The following is a 23,581-nucleotide window of genomic DNA, read 5'->3' as shown; positions in this document are numbered from 1 at the left end:
CCGTCAAAAAAAAAAAAAAAAAAAAAAAGGCCTGAAAATGTTTGTGCAAATTGTATATTAGGTAAGAAAAGAAAAAAAAGATATTCATTATATTAGTCTCTAAATTTTCAGCTGAGAAAGCTGATCTCATGAAAGAGCTTTCCATTTACTCTGGAAAACTGGTTATTATTGGTCATACTGACAATCATTTGCCCTCTCTTTGAATAAATTGAAATGCTTCTGAATAAAGAGGATAAAAGAGGCTAGGAAACCTTCCCAATTTTCCAATACCTACTTAAGTGTCTGTTTCATTCATATACTTAAAATTATATGACAAAAAGGAAACCTGCCTCTAGTGACCAATTCATGTAAGAAACTGGTACTTAAAGGAAAATATAGCACACTTTGGTAAATTGTACAATTGAGGAAGAAAAAAATAAATTGAAGTTTTTTGGTATGGGAGCTCAATATTGCTTGGCTTAGGTCTCAGACACAGAATATACAGATGAGGGATAAAAGCAGCTATGAGAACAAACTTATTTTCATACCATGAAGGTATCAGGTCACCCTCTAATTTTCATTAACTTTTCTGACAAAGGGTCATCACTACACCTTTAATTACCTTCTCAAAATCTTCCTTTTCTTTTTCAGGATTTGTGTCATCAAATCTCATGATCAGTTTCCCTTTAAAGTTAACCTGGTAGTGCTGGTTCAGAAGAGCAGCTTTTGCATGCCCAATGTGTAAGTAACTAAAACAAAAACATTTCACAAAGAAACTCATTAACATGTTTTAACTAAATACTTAAACTTAACCTTTTTGAGGAGATGAGAACTAAACAAAAATCCTTCTAAGTTGGTACTCCAGTCATATTTTATTTTCTAATAAAAAAGTACTGTGATAGAAAATCTGACCCTCACAGGAAGAAAAAGGCTATAACATTTATAAAATAACCACAAGAAACAATTTCATATGTAAAATCTCACAAAGGGACAAGTTATTTGTTAACATTACAACCTTCAGGGGAAAAAACAAAATAAAGAACAAAATAAACAAAAAACCAACCTCAAGGAAAATCTTTTTTTTTTTTTTCCTTACAGAGGAAACAAGTGGTCATTTAGTTAGAGGAAAACTGCTTCCAAAACCGCTTTCAGCGCTACACGGTAGTGTATCTTCTTCACTAAGACCTGATGCTACTGAGAACCGAGTTCCCACCTCAGGCAGGCCAGCGAGAGGCACCTCTGAGATCACCACTGCCATGGGGAGGATCCCATGAAAGGGCACATGGGGATCGGGAGGCTGCAGAAGACCCACTTCTCAAGGCGTCAGTTTTCTCAGAAGCCAAAACAAGAGAATTTGAACTAAAGGACCTTCCAGTACCAACACTCTGTGAATCACAATCTATGAAAACACTACTCTGCTCTACGGGCAACTGGCAATTATAAAGAATAAAGTATGTCACAGGCACTGTCGGTAATATTCTATATCAACGTTCTCTTCTATCAGCAATGTGGGTAAAAAGCAGTATCCTATATACCACTACTGTTGAAAATACCCTTTCCCAGGCAGCAAGCATGGCATGAAGCAGGGACTTTTGATCATTTCTACTAGTTTCCACTAATGGTAGCCATGGTCCCACTGCGCTAGTTTCCTGGTTTCATGCCAACACGATCTCAGCTGGTGTCAAGAGGGGAGGGGAAAATACAACTCCTTGCAAGTCTTCACATCAGTTTTTAAATCAATCCATGTTTTAGAAATTCAGGCAGCATTCTAGATCAATGATTAAGTGTTAAGAAGAATTTAGGTTAATGCAGACAAATACAAAGCAGTGCATTTAGGGTTATTCAAAACTTTCTGCATAACATAAAAGGCTGTCACTGGTATCCCAGATGAGATTCTGAAACAGAAAAAGGACATTAGGAAAAAACTAATGAAATCCAAAAAAGGTATGGAGTTTAGGTGATGATGATAATATCGATATTGGTTCATCAGTTGTGATAAAGGTACAAGAGTAATTTAAGACGGTAAACATTACAGATTACTGGGGGCAGTGTCCTTGCTATGCTTCTGAAAATTACAACTACTCTAAAACAAAAGTATCTGTAAACATTACAGATTACTGGGGGCAGTGTCCTTGCTATGCTTCTGAAAATTACAACTACTCTAAAACAAAAGGTTAACCAAAAATAAAATAAATCAAAGGACAGTGAGTTCCAAGAAAGAAACAGAAACACTGTCTGTAGTCTTTGTTGAAAGTGTCATACCTATATCATCCTATACCCATCACTAGGAACGAAAAAAAAAAAAACTAATAATCACTAACTACCTATACTATATGATAGTTAATGTGTTAGGCTTTACATAAAGGAATTAATTTAAGAGAGGTGAGGAAATCAAACCATTATCTTACAGATAATGTTTCTGAATCTAAAATAATGTGTATGGTTCTAACAATTCTAAATGTCAAGAAAGTTAAAAGGACTATAAAATATTCACAAGATAATAAAATAACCAGCTCAAGAGACATCTAGCTAGCTAAAGAAAGTAAGATTCACGCTTTTCAGTTAGTACTAATACCGAGTTGGGCTTCTGCCACACATAACAGCATAGGCTGCAGAATTTTAAGTCAAATGGACTCTAGAGCCAGATAGCACAAGTTTGGCAAACTACCAAAATGTTGTAGGAATCAGTTTCTGAAACCATTTGTAAAATGCAGCTATTAAAAGTGCTTTCCTCACAGGGCTATTAGTATTAAAACACTAAATGTACAATGCTTGGTAGTACCTGCACCTAACAGGTTCTATATATGTTAGCTAAGAATAAGAAAAAGGGCAAAAGTCAAGCCTTCGGGGCACCTGGGTAGCTCAGGTGGTTAAGCATCTGCCTTCCCTCAGGTCACGATCCCAGAGTCCTGGGATCAAGCCCCGAGATGTAAGGGCTCCCAGCTCAGTGCGAAGTCTGCTTTTCCCACTTCCTCTGCCTGCCACTCACCCTGCTTTTGTGCTCTCTGTCAAATAAATTAATAAAATCTTAAACAAACAAAAAAGTCAAGCCTTCTGGCATTTCATGAAAGACACAGAAAAATAAAATGACTAAAAAGAAAAATTACAGGGGGACCCTAGCTGGCTCAGTTGGTAGACATGCAACTCTTGATCTCAAGGTTGTAATTTAAGGCCCCATGCTGGGTGTAGAGATTACTTAAAAATAAAATTAAAAAAAAAAAAGAAGAAAAGAAAAATTAAGAATTCTTTAGCAGTATAAAGGGGTATGATAAAATTACTAATAGTAAAACAAAAAACAGACAAAAAAGACCAAAAAAAACACCTGAATACTGACTTATATTCCAAATCCTCAAGCTATATTTGGCAAAGAGCATGGTCTCTGAAATTGATATAATTTATGGCAGACAAATGTACTTCATAAATTATAAACATGAGGCACTCATTATTCTAAGAAATGACAGTGACAGAAAATATAAAAAGACTGTAAAAGAACTAATGTCCAAATGCCAGAGCTATAAACAGCCACTACTAAGAAAGTGGCTTCAGGAAACCACTGAAGTCACTACCAGTGGGAAACCAATTGTGATAAAGCACACAGGAGCAGAATACTGGGCCACAAGGACCCGAGATGTCTGTGGGAATTAAGGCACATACGGTAAGTCTGATTTATGAGATTCCACCCAATCAACTACCAAGCGATCATTTAGTCTATGAATTTTCCAAATTCATTATTTCTCTTTCATCTCCTTCTATCTACCCTTTATTTCACCACCTTTACCAGCAAACTTAGAAAAGCAGAGAGAAAATGTGGAATTCTACAACAAATTTTCCTGTCAGTGGTGCTTATGAGAAGTCTGTGGAGAACTATTCAGAACAGCTAAAATAAAACGGTTTTTGCTTACTCTGCTACTTTCTACTGTCTACACATTCCACTTAAACACAAATGGGTAAGCATTTAGCTACAGAATACACAATCTGAAATTAAACAAATTTGGGGGGAAAAAATCATCTCATTTACCAAATGTGGCACAATTCTTTCCTAGTGGCTAAGTTCCTGAGGCTAATTGCTTTAATAAGACACATTTTACATTATCATCACTGGAAGGGCGCTATTACAAAGCTTGTCCAGCTCAAAGAGGCCAACGCATGCGCAAAGGTGGACTCCCCACAGCCCTGGGCAATACTGGGCAAGGCCTGGGAAGGCCACAGGCTGGTGGCCGCCAGCCAAAACAAGTCTTTTTCTCCACAGAGCTATTCAAATGTTATTTTCTTCTGCTACCAAAAGCGAAAGGGGTTGGGAAGTCTGCTGACAATAGAAAGAACTGAAAAGGAATAGGCTTTTTTGAGGATGCCCCTTTATTTCAGAAAAAAAGGAACCTAAAAATAATTCTACCATAACTTCTACTGCTAACCAAAAGGACCATGCAGGGTACAACTACAAATCCTTATTAAATGAGAGCTGAAGATTCCCAAAATGTAAATAAAACTTAACGCTTTCTATTTATGGATATTTTTCTATTTATAATTAAAATTCTGTGTGGGGCAAAATAACAATATTGTCTGATTAATAAGCTAAAACTATAAATTTGATACATTATTACTTGTCAATAATAAATAGACTCTTAAGATGTTTAGAATTTTGATTCCCACAATTAAAATCTTACTTATTTTCTTCTATATTAGTAATCTAGTAATATTATAAGTACTCAACTATCCTAAAGCTTTTCCACTAAATATATTCCACTGTAATTACAAGTTACATTTCCTTACCCACTAGCCTCTGGAGGAAATCTGACGGTAACCTTTCCCATCTCAGCACCTGGAAGCTCAACAAATTTCCCAACATCTTGTTTTTTCTCAGGTATCTGAAAAGCAGAACAAAAACAACAAATACAGTTACATCATTAAATGTTAAAGAACACATTCGTTCAACAAATACTTAACTCAGTGCCCACTATGTACCAGGCATGATTACGTTGTCCTTGCACTTGAGCACCCCAAATCTTATGAAGGATGTAAACAGAACCAACCACTGGGAACAGAGATATACATATGTATTTATAGAGTGCTGTCAGAGCAGTCAGTTGACGTTAGCCAACAGCTTCTAGGGTCACCAGGAAAGCTTAAAAGGAAATAAGAACCAAAGCTGGACCTTAAAATATGTGGAAATACATTAGATGTAGAACACATAAGTGCCTTCATTCTAAGAAAAGGAACGACAGCACACGTAAGACACAAAGATAGTGCAACATCCACGAAAAGTTAAAAAATGCATGTGGGATGGGTTGACAAGGAAGGTGAAACTGATGAGGTCCAGAATATGAAGCCCCTTATACACGTGCTTTTCGGTTTTAGGCAACAAGGAAATCCCAACAAGGACCATTTATTTGTATTTCCTAAAATGATACCGTGGACAATGCGGAGACTGAATTAGAAAAGACAGAGACCTTGGGTGAGATTATGGTATTAAATCAACCAAGAGGTAATGAAGTTCCAAGAAAACTCAGTAACAGTGGAGACAGAAAACATATCAATAAATATGAAAGAACAGAACTTAGTAACTGATTTCATGGGGAAAATGGTGAAGTACAAGTGACGATTTTTAGCCAAAACAACTGAGTAGACTGTTTTGTCTTTACTCAAGCAGGCAGTGGTTTTCTAATTTTACTGCAGTGGAAAACCTTTAAGTTGAGACTTTACTACACATGCCTAATGTGTGAAACAGATCAAAGTAGAGAGGCTCTGGCTGGGGAAAAGAATCTTTCCTACTGGACTCTGCATCACATCCTCCTAGAGGACCAAGAAAAAGGCTCCGCAGAAGCCCAGGACTCAACGGTCAAAAATGAGCAAACAGGAGAGTTGGGAGGAAGGAAAATTCATATAGCTATAAATAATGAGATTTTAATTACTTGGATTTTGGATTTCCTAAGAGACACACACTGCATGATCATAATATTTTAGACATATAATTAAGGCTTTATGGAGTTAAACAGTTAAAGGCAAGCCTACACTTAACAGACTCAGCAGATTTTTCCAAGATCTTTTTTCACACTATGAAAAGAAAAACTCCAAGTAAAAATAATTTTCTTTTCAGATCTACGGTCTCAAACAGACTAAGGTATTAGCATTAAAAAATGCTTACCGCTTTAGCTTTGGTCGCTGAAACATTCCACTTGGTACCTACAGACTGGAAGGCCTGCTGGGCTTCGAGAAAGCCAAACCAGCGTTTTACGTGCACTGGAGCTTTGTTCTGTTTCAACTGTTCCTGCCATGCAGCATTGCCTATTAGCAAAAATAATTTTTTTTAAACATTTTATTTATTTATTTGACAGAGAGGGAGTGGGAGGGAGAAGAAAGAGAGCAGAAGCAGGGGGAGCAGCAGGCAGAGGGAGAAGCAGGCTACCTGCTGAGCAGGGAGCCTTATGCAGGGCTCAATCCCACGACCCCAGGATCATGACCTGAGCTGAAGGCAACTGACTGAGCCACCCAAGTGCCCCTAGCGAAAATTATTTTAAAACCATTCGATAAATCTACAACTTTAAAAGCAAAGTTCTAGTTGTGGTTAATTTAAGTAAATGAGATAGCTTAAAGTTGTGCTTCTATAGGTGTCCTTGGCTGGCTCAGGCCATAGAGCACATGACTCTTAATCCCAGGGTCTTGAGTTCAAGCCCCATGCTGGCCGTGAAGCCTACTTAAAAAAAAAAAAAAAAAGTGCTTCTATAACGAAAAATTTACATCTAGGTATGCATTGTAACGTTTTCTAATGTTTTAATACTCTTTACAGATTTCACGGAAGTTAAAAATATTTTTGCAGTTCAACTCACTGAAGTAAATACTAAATCCTGCCCTTAACACCACCACACCCCCATTATAAGGCCAATATCCTATTTTGTAATTAAGGAAATGCTTTAAGTAGATCGACTAGAAAACAAAATAGGAAACTAAGATCAAGAAGTAGCTCATTTCTTTAAATGTAGTGTCAAAAGTAGGCAGTGAAAGAAAATTCAATTCTGTAATATCACAAAGCTACATCCTTAAGATGGTATCTTCCTTCCATGAATATTAAGTCAAAAATCTAAAAAGATGAAAATGTCAAAACTATACATGAAAACATCTAATTAGAAAAGGCCTTCATTTTATGTTGGTTATTATTATGACAATTTGGAGAAAAGCTTTAGCCACAAAAATAGTAAACACAATATAAAAAACCCCACAGGGACGCCTGGGTGGCTCAGTTGGTTAAGCGGCTGCCTTCGGCTCAGGTCATGATCCCGGCGTCCTGGGATCAAGTCCCACATCGGGCTCCTTGCTCAGTGGGGAGCCTGCTTCTCCCTCTGCCTCTGCCTACCACTCTGTCTGCCCGTGCTCGCTCTCTCTAACAAATAAATAAATTAAAAAAAAAATTAAAAAACCCCACATGATGCAACTTTAAAGAGTGATAAAACTTTCTGGCATATTTGCTTTTTTTTTTTTTTTTCCCAAGAAAATAAGCTAAGAAAATTCAAGTCCTCTTTATACCTCTCATCAATCCTATAATCTTACCCTGTTGCCAACTAGTCAGAGAATCCATGACCTCCAAAAGGAACAACTCCAGATCACCCCCTCAAACACACATACACCCCTACTAAGTAATCAGAGACAATAATGCCTAGAGTAAAGGAATGGCTGAGACAGGAGAGGTGCTGACATAAATGGGATGAGGGCTTCTTCAGCAGGACCAAGGTCAGCCTTCCAAGCAGAAGGGAGCTGGGTTAGCGAGAGACAGAAGACCTCTCGGGACAGCAAAGTATTAGGAATTTCTACACGTGGACAGGAATAAAACAGCCAAGGCAGTCATTCCTTTGCAACAAGTCCTAAGTGACTCTCGTTCTACACAAACACACACTCACATGTCTGAGTTTATTCGTATATAAAAAATAAATATGTGTGTGTGTGTGTGTATACATATATATATATTTAGAGACTTATAGAGAGAGGGAGACGTGCACACTTCTTACCCAGCAAAATATCAAGCAATAAAAATACAGCATTCTTCAGGAAGAATAAATGGTACCTTTTAGGGTGGCCCAAACGCATAAATCTGCTAAGCTCAAGGAATTTCCAACTAAATATGTTCTCAGAGACAGGCAATGATTGAGCTCGTTGATTGCAGAAGTAAACAAACTACATGAAGACAATTTTGTAGCACTAAACTCCAACCAGTGATCAATCTGTGGACATAAAAGATCGAAAAGAAATGTACCTTGGCGTTTAGACTTAAACAAATGAACTCAGAACCATGCCTATCTTATCTCAAATTACTGAACTTGCCACTATGTGGATTTAATTCTGGTTGCCTGAGATCTAAAGTGGCATCTAAATAAACAAACCTCATTGTTGTATTTCTGTGCTTCCCCCACTCCTGCAGAAGTGCAGAGGAGCACTTCGAAGAAAAAGATTGGAGAACTGGCAGCAGGAAGGAATAACCCACTTGATCAAAACCAATAGGTGATACCTAGCCAAACAGATTCATCCACCAGCAAAATTTAAAAGTAAATACCCTTTGTATACTGACTTTTATAAAACTGAGGAGAACTGGAGCTGAATACAAACAAAAAGCATCTAAACAGCAGTACTGGAAGTTAATCTACGGTTGCTGTAATTAATTAAAGTATCACCATGGTCGCTTCGGCAGCACATGTGATAATTAAAGTATATACCGAGAAAGGAGAAGGGGATCCAAACTCTGTGTGTGACCCTGGGAAAACCTCTTAACTTTTCTAGGCCTGCTGCCTCATCTCTAAAGTTAAGGGATTTGTATGAGATGATCTATACAGTCACATCCAGCCTGAAATTCTAGGAATCTAGGAAGACGACAGCACTCGTGGACCCAACAGGACAGCTGGTATGGGATTAAAAGTTCAAACTCAGGAGATATGAAGTGTTTTTTTGTTTTCCTGAAAATAAAAACAGGATGAGAATTCCTTAACTAGGTCCATCACTAAACTCCATTACTATCCTTACATAGAATAATAGTATATAAGCCAACAATAAAATGAAACGCTCAAAAGAACAGAGCATAAATCAAAATAAGCCCAAGGAAGTGTTCATTCCTTACCTCAGTATGTTCCAGCAAGTTAGAGCCATACAGCCCAGCTGTGGTTGCAACTCGAGCCAAGTAGCGAAGTATGGAATTTACGTCCGTGAACACCACATTTCTAGAATAGAAGATGCGATAAAATATTACCACAACTCTAGCAAATCAGTAGGAGTCATGAGACTTACAAAGGAGTATAAAAAATATAAACCTTTTATTTACCATGTATTTTTAACTACAGTTTAAAAAAATCTGCCTAATTTATTCCTTACTGTTTCTATCAATCTCCAATTTGTTCTGAATGTTTGGCTAAATCCAACAATTCAGTTCGGAGCAAACTATCCATAATGCTCTGTCCTTCTAACTATTGTCTATTTGAGGTGTAAACACGAAAATATAACTGGGATGGCAAGAATAACAGTGATTTAAAATAAATCAAGGCAGAGAAGTCAAGGATACACAGTCATGAAGAGGCTAGTTTTATCTACTTCCAAGTGAAGGAGGACAGCTCAAATCCCACCAAAACTGTTCTGTAAAAATTATTTTTTCAAGAGACACACACCCATAAGGAAAAAGAAACTAAGAAGAAGAAACAGTCACAATAAAGTTTACGAAGGTAGACAGCAGATGAATCCAACAGGTCTGAAGAAACTGAATTTTAAGTGGGTAGTAGACAAAGCTGAAAACCAACCCAACCTAAATCTTAGAATCCACATGAGTAATGAATCAATGGAAGCAAAAGTGAACTGGGGCTAAAATAAGTAGGGGTGATAGAAAGTCTATTTACTAATCGGTGGGAAACAGACACCATCAAGCCCTATTCTGCTCAGGGGCGCCTGGGTGGCTCGGTGGGTTAAAGCTTCTGCCTTTGGCTCAGGTCATGATCTCAGGGTCCTAGGATCAAGCCCCACATCGGGCTCTCTGCTCAGCGGGGAGCATGCTTCCCTTCCTCTCTCTCTGCCTGCCTCTCTGCCTCTTGTGATCTCTGTCAAATAAATAAAATCTTAAAAAAAAAAAAAAGCCCTATTCTGCTCAGCTGAACCACTGCTTTTACTCAATCATGGCAAAAACTGAAGCCTTATTCTCTAAGGAGTAAAATGAAGGCTCTCTCAACTGGGGTAAATCTGGCACAGCTGTGAACTGGGTTATGCAGGTAACTGGGAGAATACATACACATACACACTAGATGCTAAGATCCTCAGCCTTCTTCCCACCCTCAGCTTCCAAAATATTCTGGCATCAACTCTTTACCTTCCAAACAGGAGGCTGAAAGTCTTCACTAAATAATCTGATCAGCCTAAGAAGAAATAACTAAGGATACTAACATCAGAAGTTCCCCCTAAATGAACCATTCAATCAGACCATCCCAAAGTATGCTCAGAACTAACAAGCCTACCCTAGAGTTCAGAACTTATAAACAGCTTTAAATTCCAGCTTAAATCTGAGAAGGTCATCAGGAGTTACCAAATATCTGAAGAAAGCTTTCAACCTGAAAGATAGTAACCAAAATAAACACATGGAAAAACGCAACTTGGACAAATTAGGGAAAAGAAAATTTAGAAAGTAAACAAATAAATTTCCTTTAGGCAATGAAACAATATATTGCAGTCATAAAACAAGAACAGGATATTATAAAAGAAAGTAAAATAAAAAATCAAGCTCTTAGATACTAAAGATATAATAGCAGAAACAGAAAACTCAATAGAAAATTAGGATGGTAAAGTTGAAGAACTCTCCAGAAAGTAAAGAAAAAAGAAAAATTAGATGAAAAATGAAGGTAATACTTAATCTCAACATCTATGAGAACAGAAATGGGAGGAGAAAATCATCAAAAAAATTTTTCAAATTTTCCAAAATAGAAGGATTTCCAAGTTTTCACATTGAAAGGAGACCAAGCACCCAGTGGAAGAGATTAAAAATAGACCCACAGAGGGCACCAGCTTGGCTCAGTCAATATAACATGTGACTCTTGATCTTGGGGTTGGGAGTTCAAGCCCCACATTGGGTGTATAGATCACTTAAACATAAAATCTTAAAAAAAAAAAATGACCCACATCAGAGCATATTACTGTGAAATTTCAGAATACTGAATCAAAAGAAAATATTCCTACAAACCCCTGAAGTCACACAGAAAAGATCAGGAATCAGAGAGGCTTCAGAAGAAAGAGAACAAAACAAACAATTATTCCATGGAAAAGTAAGAGTTGTACACAAATCATAATATGTGGCTTAGCAGTGAATAAAACTTGCTGGGTCATTACAGTGTAAACACGGAATGGAAACCCAACCAAAATTACGATACAGCTATACTGGGAGGAAGGAGGAGATGGGGAGCAGAAGAGTGTGTGTGAGTATCTGTTTTTATGTATCTTGCCTTCTTCCCAATACGAGTCTGTCAGTTTATTAAGGACCTTTTAAACACATTTCAAATCTGTATCCTGTTTGAGAATACCCTGGAAAATTTCTTTCAGTTTGGTCCAGATTTTATTATGTGGTGAAGTATTTTTAAAAGAATCTGAAACCAGATTATATCTATTCCTCAGTTTCATTAAACTAAAATTAAGGATAATAATATCTCCCTTTCCAGTTCTTTTTATTCTTCTCAGTGGGTTCCTGAAAAAAAAGTTTAATCTTCCATATATCCTGGGATGCAAATGGTTCACTTTAATCAGGAACATACAATATATGCTCATTGTAGAAAGCTGCGGAAACAGAGAAGTTAAAAGAAAAAAAGAATCTTTCGGTATGTTTCTAGTTTCTTTTAGATTATAAGTGGGATGAGATAGCTTGCTGACAAATGTAAGTCTCTGGATATACTTTTAAGAATGAGGAAGAAAAGCACAATTCTTTCTAATCCACCAAAGAGCAAATAAAACAAGCACAGAACACTGAATTCTGAATATCTAAAAAATGCTGTTCAGTACTGAAAACAGATACAAAAGTACTTACTCAGACACATGAAGAATATTTTCTTTCCCTTCTTCAACAGAAATGCTGACATTGTCTTTCACATGTTCTACGGCCAGCAAAGCTCCTAAGTGGAACGAGATGAAAAGATGTTTCTTTATTAACAATGTAGTATTTAAAACCTGAATCATAAAGTAGCAAGAATGACTCAACAAACCAATACTGAGTCCTACGAGGAGTAAACTTCTTTCCCAGTGGTCTATAAAAAGAAAGGATCCTCTTCCAGTCTTGGGAAAATAACATATCAGAAACTATGCACTGGCATAGTCCAACTGCTTTTGCGCATGTTCAGCTTCCAGTTAAGGGCATCGAAATACATCTATTCCTCCCTCAGGAGACAAGAAATGAGAACAGTGCCTTGTATAAAAACTACTGCTAATAGCATCTGAGTAATTACTATGTGGTAGGCACTGTGCTAAAATGCTTTACAGTCATCAAAATTTTTATTTTTTTTTAAAGATTTTATTTATTTATTTGACAGAGAGATCACAAGTAGGCAGAGAGGCAGGCAGAGCGAGAGGGGGAAGTAGGCTCCCTGCTGAGCAGAGAGCCCGATGCGGGACTCTATCCCAGGACCCTGAGATCATGACCTGAGCCGAAGGCAGAGGCTTTAACCCACTGAGCCACCCAGGTGCCCCTCATCAAAATTTTTAATCTTTGTAGTGATCTTAAGAGGGAGACACCTTTATCTTCCTTTTACAGAAGAGGAAATTGAGGCTTGAAAAGATTAAATACTGAACCCAAAGTCCTTAACTAAATATGTGGCACTCAGGAATTGAATGCAGGCCTAAGGCAATCCAGAAGTTAAACTCTGAAACACAGTGTAATCTGCCTCGCAACACCTATTAAATATCCTAAATTGATTCATTAATCTTTTGTCCTTGAAATTTGGCTAACGTGAACCACCAGCATCCAGATATTGATTTCTAAATACCAAGCTCCACTGGAAACAGGGCTGTGGCAGGGAAGGTACAAGACAGACTTGGAAAATCTCGTGCTAGAAAGCAAGAAGTAATCAAACAGATAAACCAAAAGGACACAGAGGCCAGTTTGGAGGGGCTCCCACTGGCGAACAGTAGCAACGTAACCACTAACATAAATGATAAAAGTTTTAGTGTATCCATACAACAAAATCCTACACGGCAAATAAAAACCATGAAGTGCTGTCACAGGCAATAAAACAGATGAATCCCAAAGCATTATCCTAGGTACAGAAGAATATATATGATATGATTCAGTGTATATGAAATTCTAGAAGAAAAAAAAAAAAGAACAATAATGACAGAAAGCAGATCAGTGGCTATCACGGACCAGAGAAGGGGAAAGAGAACTGACTGCAAAGGTACATAAGGAAACTTTCTGAAATGAGAGAAATATTCTCTATCATTATTGCAGTGGTTACTGTACATATTTGTCAATTTTAAATTGGTGAAGTTTAGTAAATGCACATTATAGCTTAATAAAACTAATTTTAGGGGCACCTGGGTGGCTCAGTGGGTTAAAGCCTCTGCCTTCGGCTCAGGTCATGATCCCAGGATCCTGGGATGGAGCCCCACATCGGGCTCTCTGCTCAGCGGGGAGCCTGCTTCCCCAACCCCCTGCCTGCCTCTGATCTCTGTCTGTCAAATAAATAAATAAATAATCATTTAAAAATAAATAAATAAATAAATAAAACTAATTTTAAAAAAATAAAAGTTTTAAATTAAAAGAATAAAAGTAAATAATACAGATTATAACCTGAGTACATTTTGTTATGAAATTTTTTTCATGGAAAAGAAAAAAGATCCTCTGACAGAAAAATGCCAACTAATACATGTAGAAGGAACAGAACTGGAAGGTGACCTTTTGACATCTTAATAATAACCAAGTTGGGCAGGAAGCATCAGTGGATGCTGAAACCAGTAAACGAAGGTTTGAGTGGAATGTTTACATGGTCCTAAAGCATCTCCCCACAAAATGCCTGTCAAATGCAAAGAGAAGGGGTGCCTGGGTGGCTCAGTTGGTTAAGCCTCTGCCTTCGGCTCAGGTCATGATCCCAGGGTCCTGGGATCAAGCCCCGCATCCGGCTCTCTGCTCAGCAGGGAGCCTGCTTTCCCCTCTCTCTCTGCCTGCCTCTCTGCCTACTTGTGATCTCTGTCTGTCAAATAAGTAAATAAAATTTAAAAAAAAAATGAAAAGAGAAAATTTTGCAGTCCATAAAGCTGGCTGACACCATCTTAAATAATCAAGGTTAGATCATCGGTAATGGAAAAATCAAATTCACGCACCAATTAATGGGCTGCAATGAAGAAAAACCAATCACTTCTGTGCTACTCTTGCCAAAGATGTGTAGCTGAATATAGCCACAAGGAAACATCAAGCAATCTGATGGGGACACTCTTCAAGTAACCGGTCTTTACTCTTCAGAGAGGTCAAAGCTAAGAGAGCCAAGAGAAGACTGAAAAAACATTCCAGACTGAAAGAAACTGGAAAGACATGACAAGGAGGTGCAAAGCTTGATTCTGGATTTTGATCCCTGTACTGTTAAGAGTGTTGCTGAAACAATTAGTGTTGGAATATGAACAGGGGCTATGCATTAAATGGAAGAATGGTATCAATGTGTACTTCCTGATTTTGATGGTCCTGTCAGGTCATGTGAAGAGCTTCCTTGCTTGAGAGAGCTGTATGTTGGCGTATTCCTGATGCTGAAGCATCATGATCTGCAGTATGCTCTCCAGTGGTACAGGGGGAAAAAAGTACTTGATTCTATTCTTGTACATTTTTAAGTTTGAAATTATTTTAACATAAAAAAAAAAAACTTCACATGCTGAATGCATGTCAAACAGGGAAATTCCAGCAATGCAATCTGTTTTTCTAAATGTTTCGTTCAATCTTTAGAGATGTGCTTTAATCAAACAGTGGGAAGAATTAAAAAACAAAAAAGGAGGGGAGAAGCAAACATACATATACTCTACCATTGGTCTACAGTTCAAAATGACAATAAATTTCTTGAAGATCCTCTGTTCTTCCAGAACAGTCAGAATGTGGTAACCAAGGAAACAGGGTGATTTGCTAAGTAACATTAGTAAAAACTATAGCTATGGAGTATCTCAAATGTATCAGGAATTTTACCTACGTCTCACTTAATTCTAGCAACCGACCCTATGTAGAAAATACTATTCCTCCTTTCTTAACCAAAGGAACTGTGGGAGAAGCCAAACATGCAACCTGCCAAGGTTCCACAACTCGTAATTGGCAGCCAGGATTGGACCCAAGTCTCCAGGAACCAAATGTTTCTGCTCTTAACCATGAGACCACACTGTCTAGTACTTTCCAGCCCCAAGAGCAAACCCATTTTTTTTTAGAGTTTATTGATTTGTGTGAGGTTAGCCCATAATTACTGGAACCAATATGCTAAAACATCAGCATTTTTAAAATACGTAAAATGGGTTTTATGCCAAAAGACTGGCTGGCTTAGTCTGTAGAGTGGATGACCTCGCTGTTGAGTTCCAGCCCTATGTTTGGTGTAAAGATTACCTAAAAATAAAACCTTAAAAAAAAAAAGTACTTATGAGTCTATACTACGCATACACATTAACAAATAGGAGATTAATAAACTACTCAAATTCTTTTGTGCAATTTCCCAAAGTAATAAAAAAGCAGAAATTCTAAGCGATCTATGGACAACGACCTCAGCCACAGAAAAAGCAAATCTAAATAGAACTTAACACGTACTAACAAGGTAACAGGTCCGACGTTTACTCTGGCGTTGACCACATCCACAAGGGTGTGTAGGAAAGGAACCCTATCAGTCCGCAGTGTACTTGAGTGTTCTAGCAATTACCCTGCCACCATTAATTAAAAATAAATGCAACCTCGGTTGTAATGCAACCTCAGCTACTACACTGTCTGCCTTGCTCCCCTTGAACCCAACGAAACGTAAGGTAGTCAAGGGGATTAAAGATCCTTTCTGAGAAGAGGGAGGAAGGGAGATGTAAGTAAAGGGAGGTATGCTGAGAGAGGGGGACGCGAAGACGATGGGATTTTAACTTTCAAAACGACATTTCTACCGGCAGCTCCACGTCTCTAGGAAAAGCCATTTCAAAAAAAGGGAGAGGGGAGCCGGCTGAGAGTCATCCCTCTTAGAGAAAAGGTCCGAAGCGGAGCGACGTGTCGCCCAGCCTGGGCTCACACCACGCCTCCCTCCACGCCCGAGAAAACTGTCTTCAGGAGCAGACCCACATGCCAGGAGGGCGCAGAGCTTACTCCGTGCACAGTTTCGAGGAGCGGGCAGGCCTAATCTCCCAGACCGTGACCGCCACTGCGCAACGCCGGGCGCGGCGACCTTCCCTGCCCCGCACCCTCCCCGGCTGATGCAACCCACGCAGGTCGGCGGCCTCGGCCCCTTACCCAGCGGAGGGTCTCCTGCATTCACGGTCAGACAGAGCGTCGCCATCTCCGCCGGTCTGCGGCTACCTATCAGTGCGCCTGCCTGGCCGTCAGAACCTCTCCGAACCACGCCAAAAGCAAGAAGCTGCAACGTGTGCGCGCGCCTGACGCTGCCGCAGCCTTCGCCCCTCCCCTGCGTCGTGGCTGCCGCCGTCTCCGCGCACACCGCGGTGCGTCATCGCAGTGCGCCGTCTCGGCCCGGTCACGGGAGTCCGCGGCTTCCGACCCCGCCCCTCTGCATCTGGGAACAGGAGGGCCTACGTGGCGACTCGCGCCGCGGGGGGAGACGCTGAAGCGAACGAGACTTTACGACACTTCGTAAAGCGAGAACAAGTTACGAGGCCGTTTCTACGGTGTGAGAGCCGTGCACGTGAGTCCCGGAACAGGACACGCAAGTGGAGCAGTGTGCTGTTGCTGGCACTGCGTGTTTGTAAACACAGAAAAATCGTGGAAGCGTGCACACCACGCCGACAGCCACGGTTCCGCTGGGGATGGGGGGAGCTTTTCTAATGTTTCGTATTTTTCAAAAGAAGAATGTATTTCCAAGAGTTGTTTTTGTACGTGAAAATAGTGCTTAAAAAGGATGGATATTTATAAAAGGCATTACTAAAAGCCGGTGCCCGAATTTGTGTTAGCTTTGCCTGGACTCTGCAAGCGTGCCTTTCACAGGGTCATCGGATTTCTTTTCCCGTGTGTGTGTGTGTGTGTGTGTGTGTGTGTGTGTGTTCCAAAGGCTGGTATTCGAATCGAGGGGCCAAGGACTAATTACAGAACAGCTCAGCCTCATCACTGCACCACCACCACCAGATGCCCCACGGCATTAGGTGGGGTCACTTGGTGTTATTTAACTGGAAGCTAGGGTGGAGGAAGGTGTAGAAGGCTTCACTCACCTGATGCCTGCGGTGGGAAGTCTGGAAGCCTAGGCTCAGCTGGACCCCACTCCCTGTCCATAGTTTCTTAGGTCTGCTCCGTGTGAAGCCTCCAACAGGGTAGTAAGACTTCTTACAGGGTGTCTGGGTACCGTGAGTGTGAAGGTTCCAAAAGACCAAGATGGAAGCTTCCACGTTCCTTCCGATCTAGCTTTGGAAATCATACAGCATCACTTTTTTGACACTTGACTGGTAACCAGTGAGTCCCACAGGGCCCACCCAGATACAAAAGAGGGGACTGCACAAAGCCATGAAAACCAGGTGGTTAGGTTCACTGGGGTAAATAGTAGATTAAATTGTGTCTCCCGAGAAAAGATAGCTCCAATTCCGAGCCCTCAGTCCCTGTAATGTGACTATTGGGAAATAGAGTTTTTGCATATGTAATGAAGTTAAGGATCTAGAGATTACATCATCCTAGAAGGAGAGGGAAATTTGACACACTTTAATGAAGTCACAGAGACACAAAAGGAAGGGCTTACAACAGGTCACGTTGAAAGTCAGGATGTCTGCCTCATCCCATTTCAAAAGTTTCTTACTGAATTAAAGAAACCCACTGATGCATGTGAACTGAACATCATGGCCAACAGGCTCTAGGGAAAAATGATGCATCGGTTTCTTCAGGACTTGGGTAATATTAACAAACCTAACCTAGCCAATGTGGAATCTGTTGATTATGTAAACACTGAAGAAAGTAAGGAGGGTTAATTCCTGGGCGGACAGCCAAACAGGAGGAACAGTAAGGATTACTTCCCAGTGGCGCTCCTAGCAGCTCTGTTGTACTGGTTCTGATGAACACAGTCGATTTCAAAGGGCAGTGGGACCAGGAATTTGATAAAGAACATACTGAAGAAGGAGAATTTTGGCTGAAAAAATATGAGCAAATCTAAGCAGATGATGAAACAAAGCAAGGTCTTTAGTTTTGTCTTCTTGAAGGATGTACAAGCCAAGATCCCGGAATACCACAAAAAGGCAAGCATGACTCTGCTGATCTAAGCAGGACTGATGGTGCAGATCTACACAGGATTTTGCTGCTGTCAAATGAAGTACGTGATCTGCAGAAGCTTAAAGATAAACTCACGACTAAAAACTTGATAACCTGTGCAACTCGTAGAATACGAGCAAGAGAGGGAATATTTCCCTCTGTTCAAAGTGGAAGAGAGTTCTGATGTCAAGGCCATGCTGGGAGCCATGGGAATAAGTGGCCGCCTTCAGTCAATAGGGCATGACCAGGATCCAGGGGGCTGAAGCATCTAGAATCCTAAAACAAGTCCCTTGTGGAGGTGACTGAGCGGGGCACAGAGTTTGCAGCTGACACTGGCATGGAAACTTCCAACATCGTTGCCAATTCATGAAAATTTCCATTGTGATCACCCTTCTGTTCTCCAATCACATTCAAACCAACGGTACTTTTTTTCTTTGGCAGAGCCTCTTCTCCCTAGATGCTATGAGCCAGTCACTACTTTTGATAAAAGCCCACAGAGTTGTTCCAGTAAATTGATTGCTAGAAATAATTTTGATTTGTCTTTCCTTTCTAATACCACGTATAACCAAGAATTTAATAGTCGAAATAGCATGTCCACCTATTTCTCCACACACATGTAAACCTACACTCTCTAGGAAAAAAAAATCCCTTTGGGCAAAACATGCAGCTTCAAGATTAGACAAAGGGATATTTCAATACTGCATCTTCTGAAGTTGAAATATCGTTTGTGAACTGTTTTTATATTAAACCAAATTACAACTGATCCTCAAATTTATTAATCCAGACTCCTCCATTTCTTTGAATTCAGGTGATATCTGGGACCTTTATGTATCTATTTTCCTTTATTTTATAAAACATTATCAATAAACCAATGACTTACTCAAATTAAAAAAGAATACTAGCCCATCTTTTATCTGTTTGCGCCACTTTCCTTTCACCTGAAATTATTTCCCCCCAGATTTGTATATGACAGACCTTACTCAAAGACCTGAATATACCTGCATATATCCCTTCTGCTTTCTTTAAGCATTTAATTATTGCTTATCTTGCATTTCTTATCTATAGCCTTTCAGACATAATATTTATAGATTCGTGTCTTTTAAACATGTAAACACAATAGTGAGAAATGGACCTGTTACCTGTTTGGCCTTGTTAAGATGGTCCCATAACCTGTTTAACCTCGTATTCTCCACTGATGGTCTATCTCTACTAGTAAGTTAGATAAAATGTTCTAATTGAAATCAGAGTAGTTTTGGATCTTTTGTTACTTTTCCTGTTTTAAATTTCTCCTAAAATCACTTGGCAGAGACCTCCTTACGCTGCTGCCACTTCAGTTCCTATGTTCTGGCCATTTTATTACATACCAGTTTTATTTATGATTAGGGACTCATAATTTCATTTAAACATACAACAATGAAAGAGCCTTTTATTTTTCCTGGTCATAGGATCATAAACGGCCACGGGATACTTTTTCTAAATGTATGGAAACACTTGAATATCAAGTTAAATGAGACAATGGTTAGAGGGGGTGGGGAAAGAGATTTATAAAGTGCTATAGGATCCCATTAAGACGAGAAAACTTGTATTATCATGCTCAGCATTATTTTATGACTACTAGGAACTCTAAGGTGAAAGTCACATACGTCATCAACTTATACCTCATGTAATTCTTTCAGGTTTGGCCACAGCTTCCGTGTAGGTAGTAAGCAATGTATTTATGCAATGCTAATACTAAGATAGATTATACTGATAGCTGCCCTCTCCCAAACATACTCCTCTTGGTCAATATGACTTTTAAGATTTCTTTGATGTTATTAAGTTTCACAAGGGTCCAACAGAGTTTCCAGCACATCAGAGATGCACAGTCACTAAATATTATGGAGTGATTGAATCATATATGATATATAGAGATAGATAGCTGTTTATTTGCTGAGAAATCCTTGGGTCTCTTTTCAAAATTCTTTTCATATTGAGTGTCTTTTGCCATATGATGCACCAGGGAATGCACAAAGAATACTGAAATCATTTATTCAACAAACAAGGGGTGCCTGGGTGGCTCAGTCAGTTAAGCGTCTGACTCTTGATTTCAGCTCAGGTCATGATCCCAGGGTCATGGGATTGAGCCTTGTGTCAGGCTCCGCACTCGATGGGGAGTCTGCTTGAGATTTTCTTACTCTCTCTCCTCCTCCCCACCTCTAAAATAAATCTTTTTTAAAGATGAATAACCAAATAACCTGTTTCTGAACACCTTCAGTGATGAGGAACTTACTACCACCCAAGACAGCCCCCTCTGTCTCTTAAACACCTATTAATTACTATTAGATACACCTGAATCCTCAGAGGGTCTGCAGAACAGTTCTGGGGTCCTCCACATGACAACTTTTCATACATTGAAGGCTGTCATGATATCTCCCCATCTTTGTTCTCTAGGCCAGATGTCTCCAATCGTTTCAGTAATCCTTCAAATGATAGTTTTAATTGATCCCAAGTGCTCTCTTCCAAACATGCTCCTGTTACTTAATGTGCCTTCTAAAATGTGATCAAAACTGAACAAAATGTTCTGGGTGTGGTGTGATCAGGGCAGAGTGCAGGCAGAAGCACTGTCTCTTTTATCCTGTCCATCACAATGCTATTAATGGATACCACATTAACTCTTTACAGTCACATTAAACTGTGACTCCTATTAAGATTGTAAACAATTCCAAGGTAGAGAGCTCAGAAATAAAACCATATTTATAAGGTCAATTAATCTACAAGAAAGAAGGCAAGAATATGCAATTCTTGTATATACAACAATATACAAGTCTTTTTAATAAATGGTGTTGGTAAAACTGGACAGCTACATGTAAAAGAATGAAATTGGATCCCTTTCTCACACCATATACAAAAATAAACTCAAAATGGATTAAACCTAAATATAAGACCTGAAACCACAAAAATCGTAGTGAGAACACAGGCAATAATTTCCCTAACATTAGCCTTAACAACATTTTTCTAGATATGTCTCCTGAGGTAAGGGAGATAAAAGCAAAAACAGACTATTGGGACTACATCAAAATAAAAGGTTTTTCTGCCTAGCAAAAGAAAAAAATCAACGAAACAAAAGGCAAATGAATAAATGAAAGTTTGCACAAAGTACAAGGGTAGCTCAGAGGATGGAAAATGATTATCCACGGTGAGTTGGAGAGGGAGGAAAAAACAGCAAAGGAAAGCTCCCAATAAAAGATGGCATATCTAGGGGATGGAAAAAAGAGTTCAAAGGAAGAACGTGAGCTGGAGCCTGGAGTCATGAAGCTGTGTGTATTTAGAAAACTGGCCAGTTCATTACTGTCAGAATGTAAACTATTTTGCAATGAGAGATTACAAGGCTAGACGGCAGGCAGACACTAAATTATAAAGAGTTCTGAGGAGCCAGACTTTATCCTGTGATAGGGAATCAGTGAAGTGTTTTAAGTGACGCCGAGAGAGATGATTAGGATTGCATTTTACAAGGACCACTGCAGTGACAATATGGCAGATGGATTGGAGTGTGCAGAAGTGGTGGCAGAGAGACCAGTTAAGATGTGATTACAACAGTGTATGTGAGAGAAGATAAAAGATGAAGGCCTCAATCAAGGCAGTGAAAATCAGAACTGAGAACAGAGAGCAAGTTCCAGACATAGTGACTGGATGAGATGCTGGGGAGGGTTTAGTGGCAGGGAAGCAGGTGTGTCTAGGTTTATCACCAGACTTCAGGCTGGATAACTGGCTGGACGGTGATGTCATCATCTAAGAAGGGAAGACAGGAAGGAAAACAGGTCTGGCAAAGTATTTGGCCCCAGACTGGTTTCTTGAGATGCTTATATCTAGATGAAAATATCCCATAGCGTGTGCATATTATAATTCTGAGGCTTAGTTGAAACATCTTGCTGGAGTTGAGTGGTTGTTGAAATTGTTGGAATAAACCAGGAAGCAGATAGGGAGCTGTGCTATGCAATATGATGGGAACTAGCCACATGGGGCTATTTAATTTTTTTCTAACAGGTTCATTAAAATATAGTTCATATACCATATAATTCACCAATTTAAAGTACGCAATTCAATGATTTTTGAGTATATTCAGAATTGTCCAATCATTAAGACAATTTTAAACCATCACTCCAAAAAGAAACCCTGTACATTTTGCTTTAGATATGACTGACATATTTTCATCCAGTTTTCAGTGCAGACATCACCTTCCCAGAAAGGATAGCAGCTTTATGCAAAGGAGATCCTCGGGTCACCTGGGTGGCTCAGCCCCTTAAGTGTCTGCCTTCAGCTCAAGTCATGATCCCACCATCCTGGGATCAAGCCCCCAGATCAGGCTCCGGGAGCCTGCTTCTCCCTCTTCCTCTGTCCCTCCCCGGCTCCCTATGTTCACCGCCCCCCACCCCACTAGTCCTCTCTGCCTCTCTCTCTCAAATAAACTCTTTAACAAATAAATTAAAAATAAAGAAGATCCTTCTCCAGCACCCCCCCATCCTGCCCCTGTTGCTTTCTAGCTCATCTTCCTAATTGATTTCCTCTGCAGCTTTACCACAAGCTAAATGATATCATTTACTTGTTCCTTTTCTGATTTGCTTCACAAGCTATGAGCTCAACAGAAGAACAGACTTACACCAGTGTTACATGCACCACTAATGTTTAGTACCTAGCGCAGTGACTAACATATAGCACGTGTTCAAAACATTATTTGTTGAATGAATTAATGGAAGCCACAGTGAGAGAAAGCATGGTATTTGGGGAGGAACATTCAATGGTTGAGCATGAATATAAGTTAGTGATCAGAGTTGACGCTGGAGAAGGAAGAAGTCTTGACATCAGAGGTTCACATGCTGTGACAAGAAACTTGTATATTATCCTGAAGGCAACAGGAAGCCCTACAAGATTTTAAGAGAGTGGCACTACCAGATTTGATTTTGGGAAAAATCACCCCGGAGGATATGATAAGTAGAATGGAGAGAAGTACAGGGCAGGCTGGCAGATTAGTCAAGAAGGCAAGACAGTGATCTGTGGAAGAAATAAAGGAGCATGAGGGTGTGAATTAATGAACAGGCAATGTGAATGAAGAGAGAAAGTGGACGTGCAAATGTCTCTCGGATAACTCACTTTTAAATAGGAACCTGTAGAAAATGCCTTCAAAGTTTTTCTCACATTGCACTTGGGTTTTTTGTTTGTTTGTTTGTTTAATTAGGTTTAGCC

The 23,581-nt window shown here is 39.5% G+C and overlaps 1 protein-coding gene across 1 annotated transcript in view; it reads right to left on the bottom strand.

Annotated features, from left to right (window-relative positions):
- EPRS1 (glutamyl-prolyl-tRNA synthetase 1) overlaps positions 1 to 16,692 on the bottom strand; it is a 66,061-nt gene extending 49,369 nt beyond the window's left edge. The window contains exons 1-7 of the mRNA XM_080824021.1: positions 16,412 to 16,692; positions 12,005 to 12,089; positions 9,077 to 9,176; positions 8,033 to 8,189; positions 6,122 to 6,261; positions 4,750 to 4,844; positions 602 to 728 (exon numbers count right to left, since the gene is read on the bottom strand). Coding sequence (XP_080680147.1) covers positions 602 to 728; positions 4,750 to 4,844; positions 6,122 to 6,261; positions 8,033 to 8,189; positions 9,077 to 9,176; positions 12,005 to 12,089; positions 16,412 to 16,457 — 750 coding nt within the window. The 5' untranslated portion in view covers positions 16,458 to 16,692. The remainder of the gene's footprint in view (positions 1 to 601; positions 729 to 4,749; positions 4,845 to 6,121; positions 6,262 to 8,032; positions 8,190 to 9,076; positions 9,177 to 12,004; positions 12,090 to 16,411) is intronic.
- Positions 16,693 to 23,581: the final 6,889 nt, after the last annotated feature.

Source organism: Martes martes (assembly GCF_963455335.1).
Source record: "Martes martes genome assembly, chromosome: 15".
In the NCBI taxonomy this organism is placed as follows: Eukaryota; Metazoa; Chordata; class Mammalia; order Carnivora; family Mustelidae; genus Martes; species Martes martes.
Note: the sequence above shows the minus strand (reverse complement) of the source record. Positions and strands in the feature narration are given on the sequence as shown.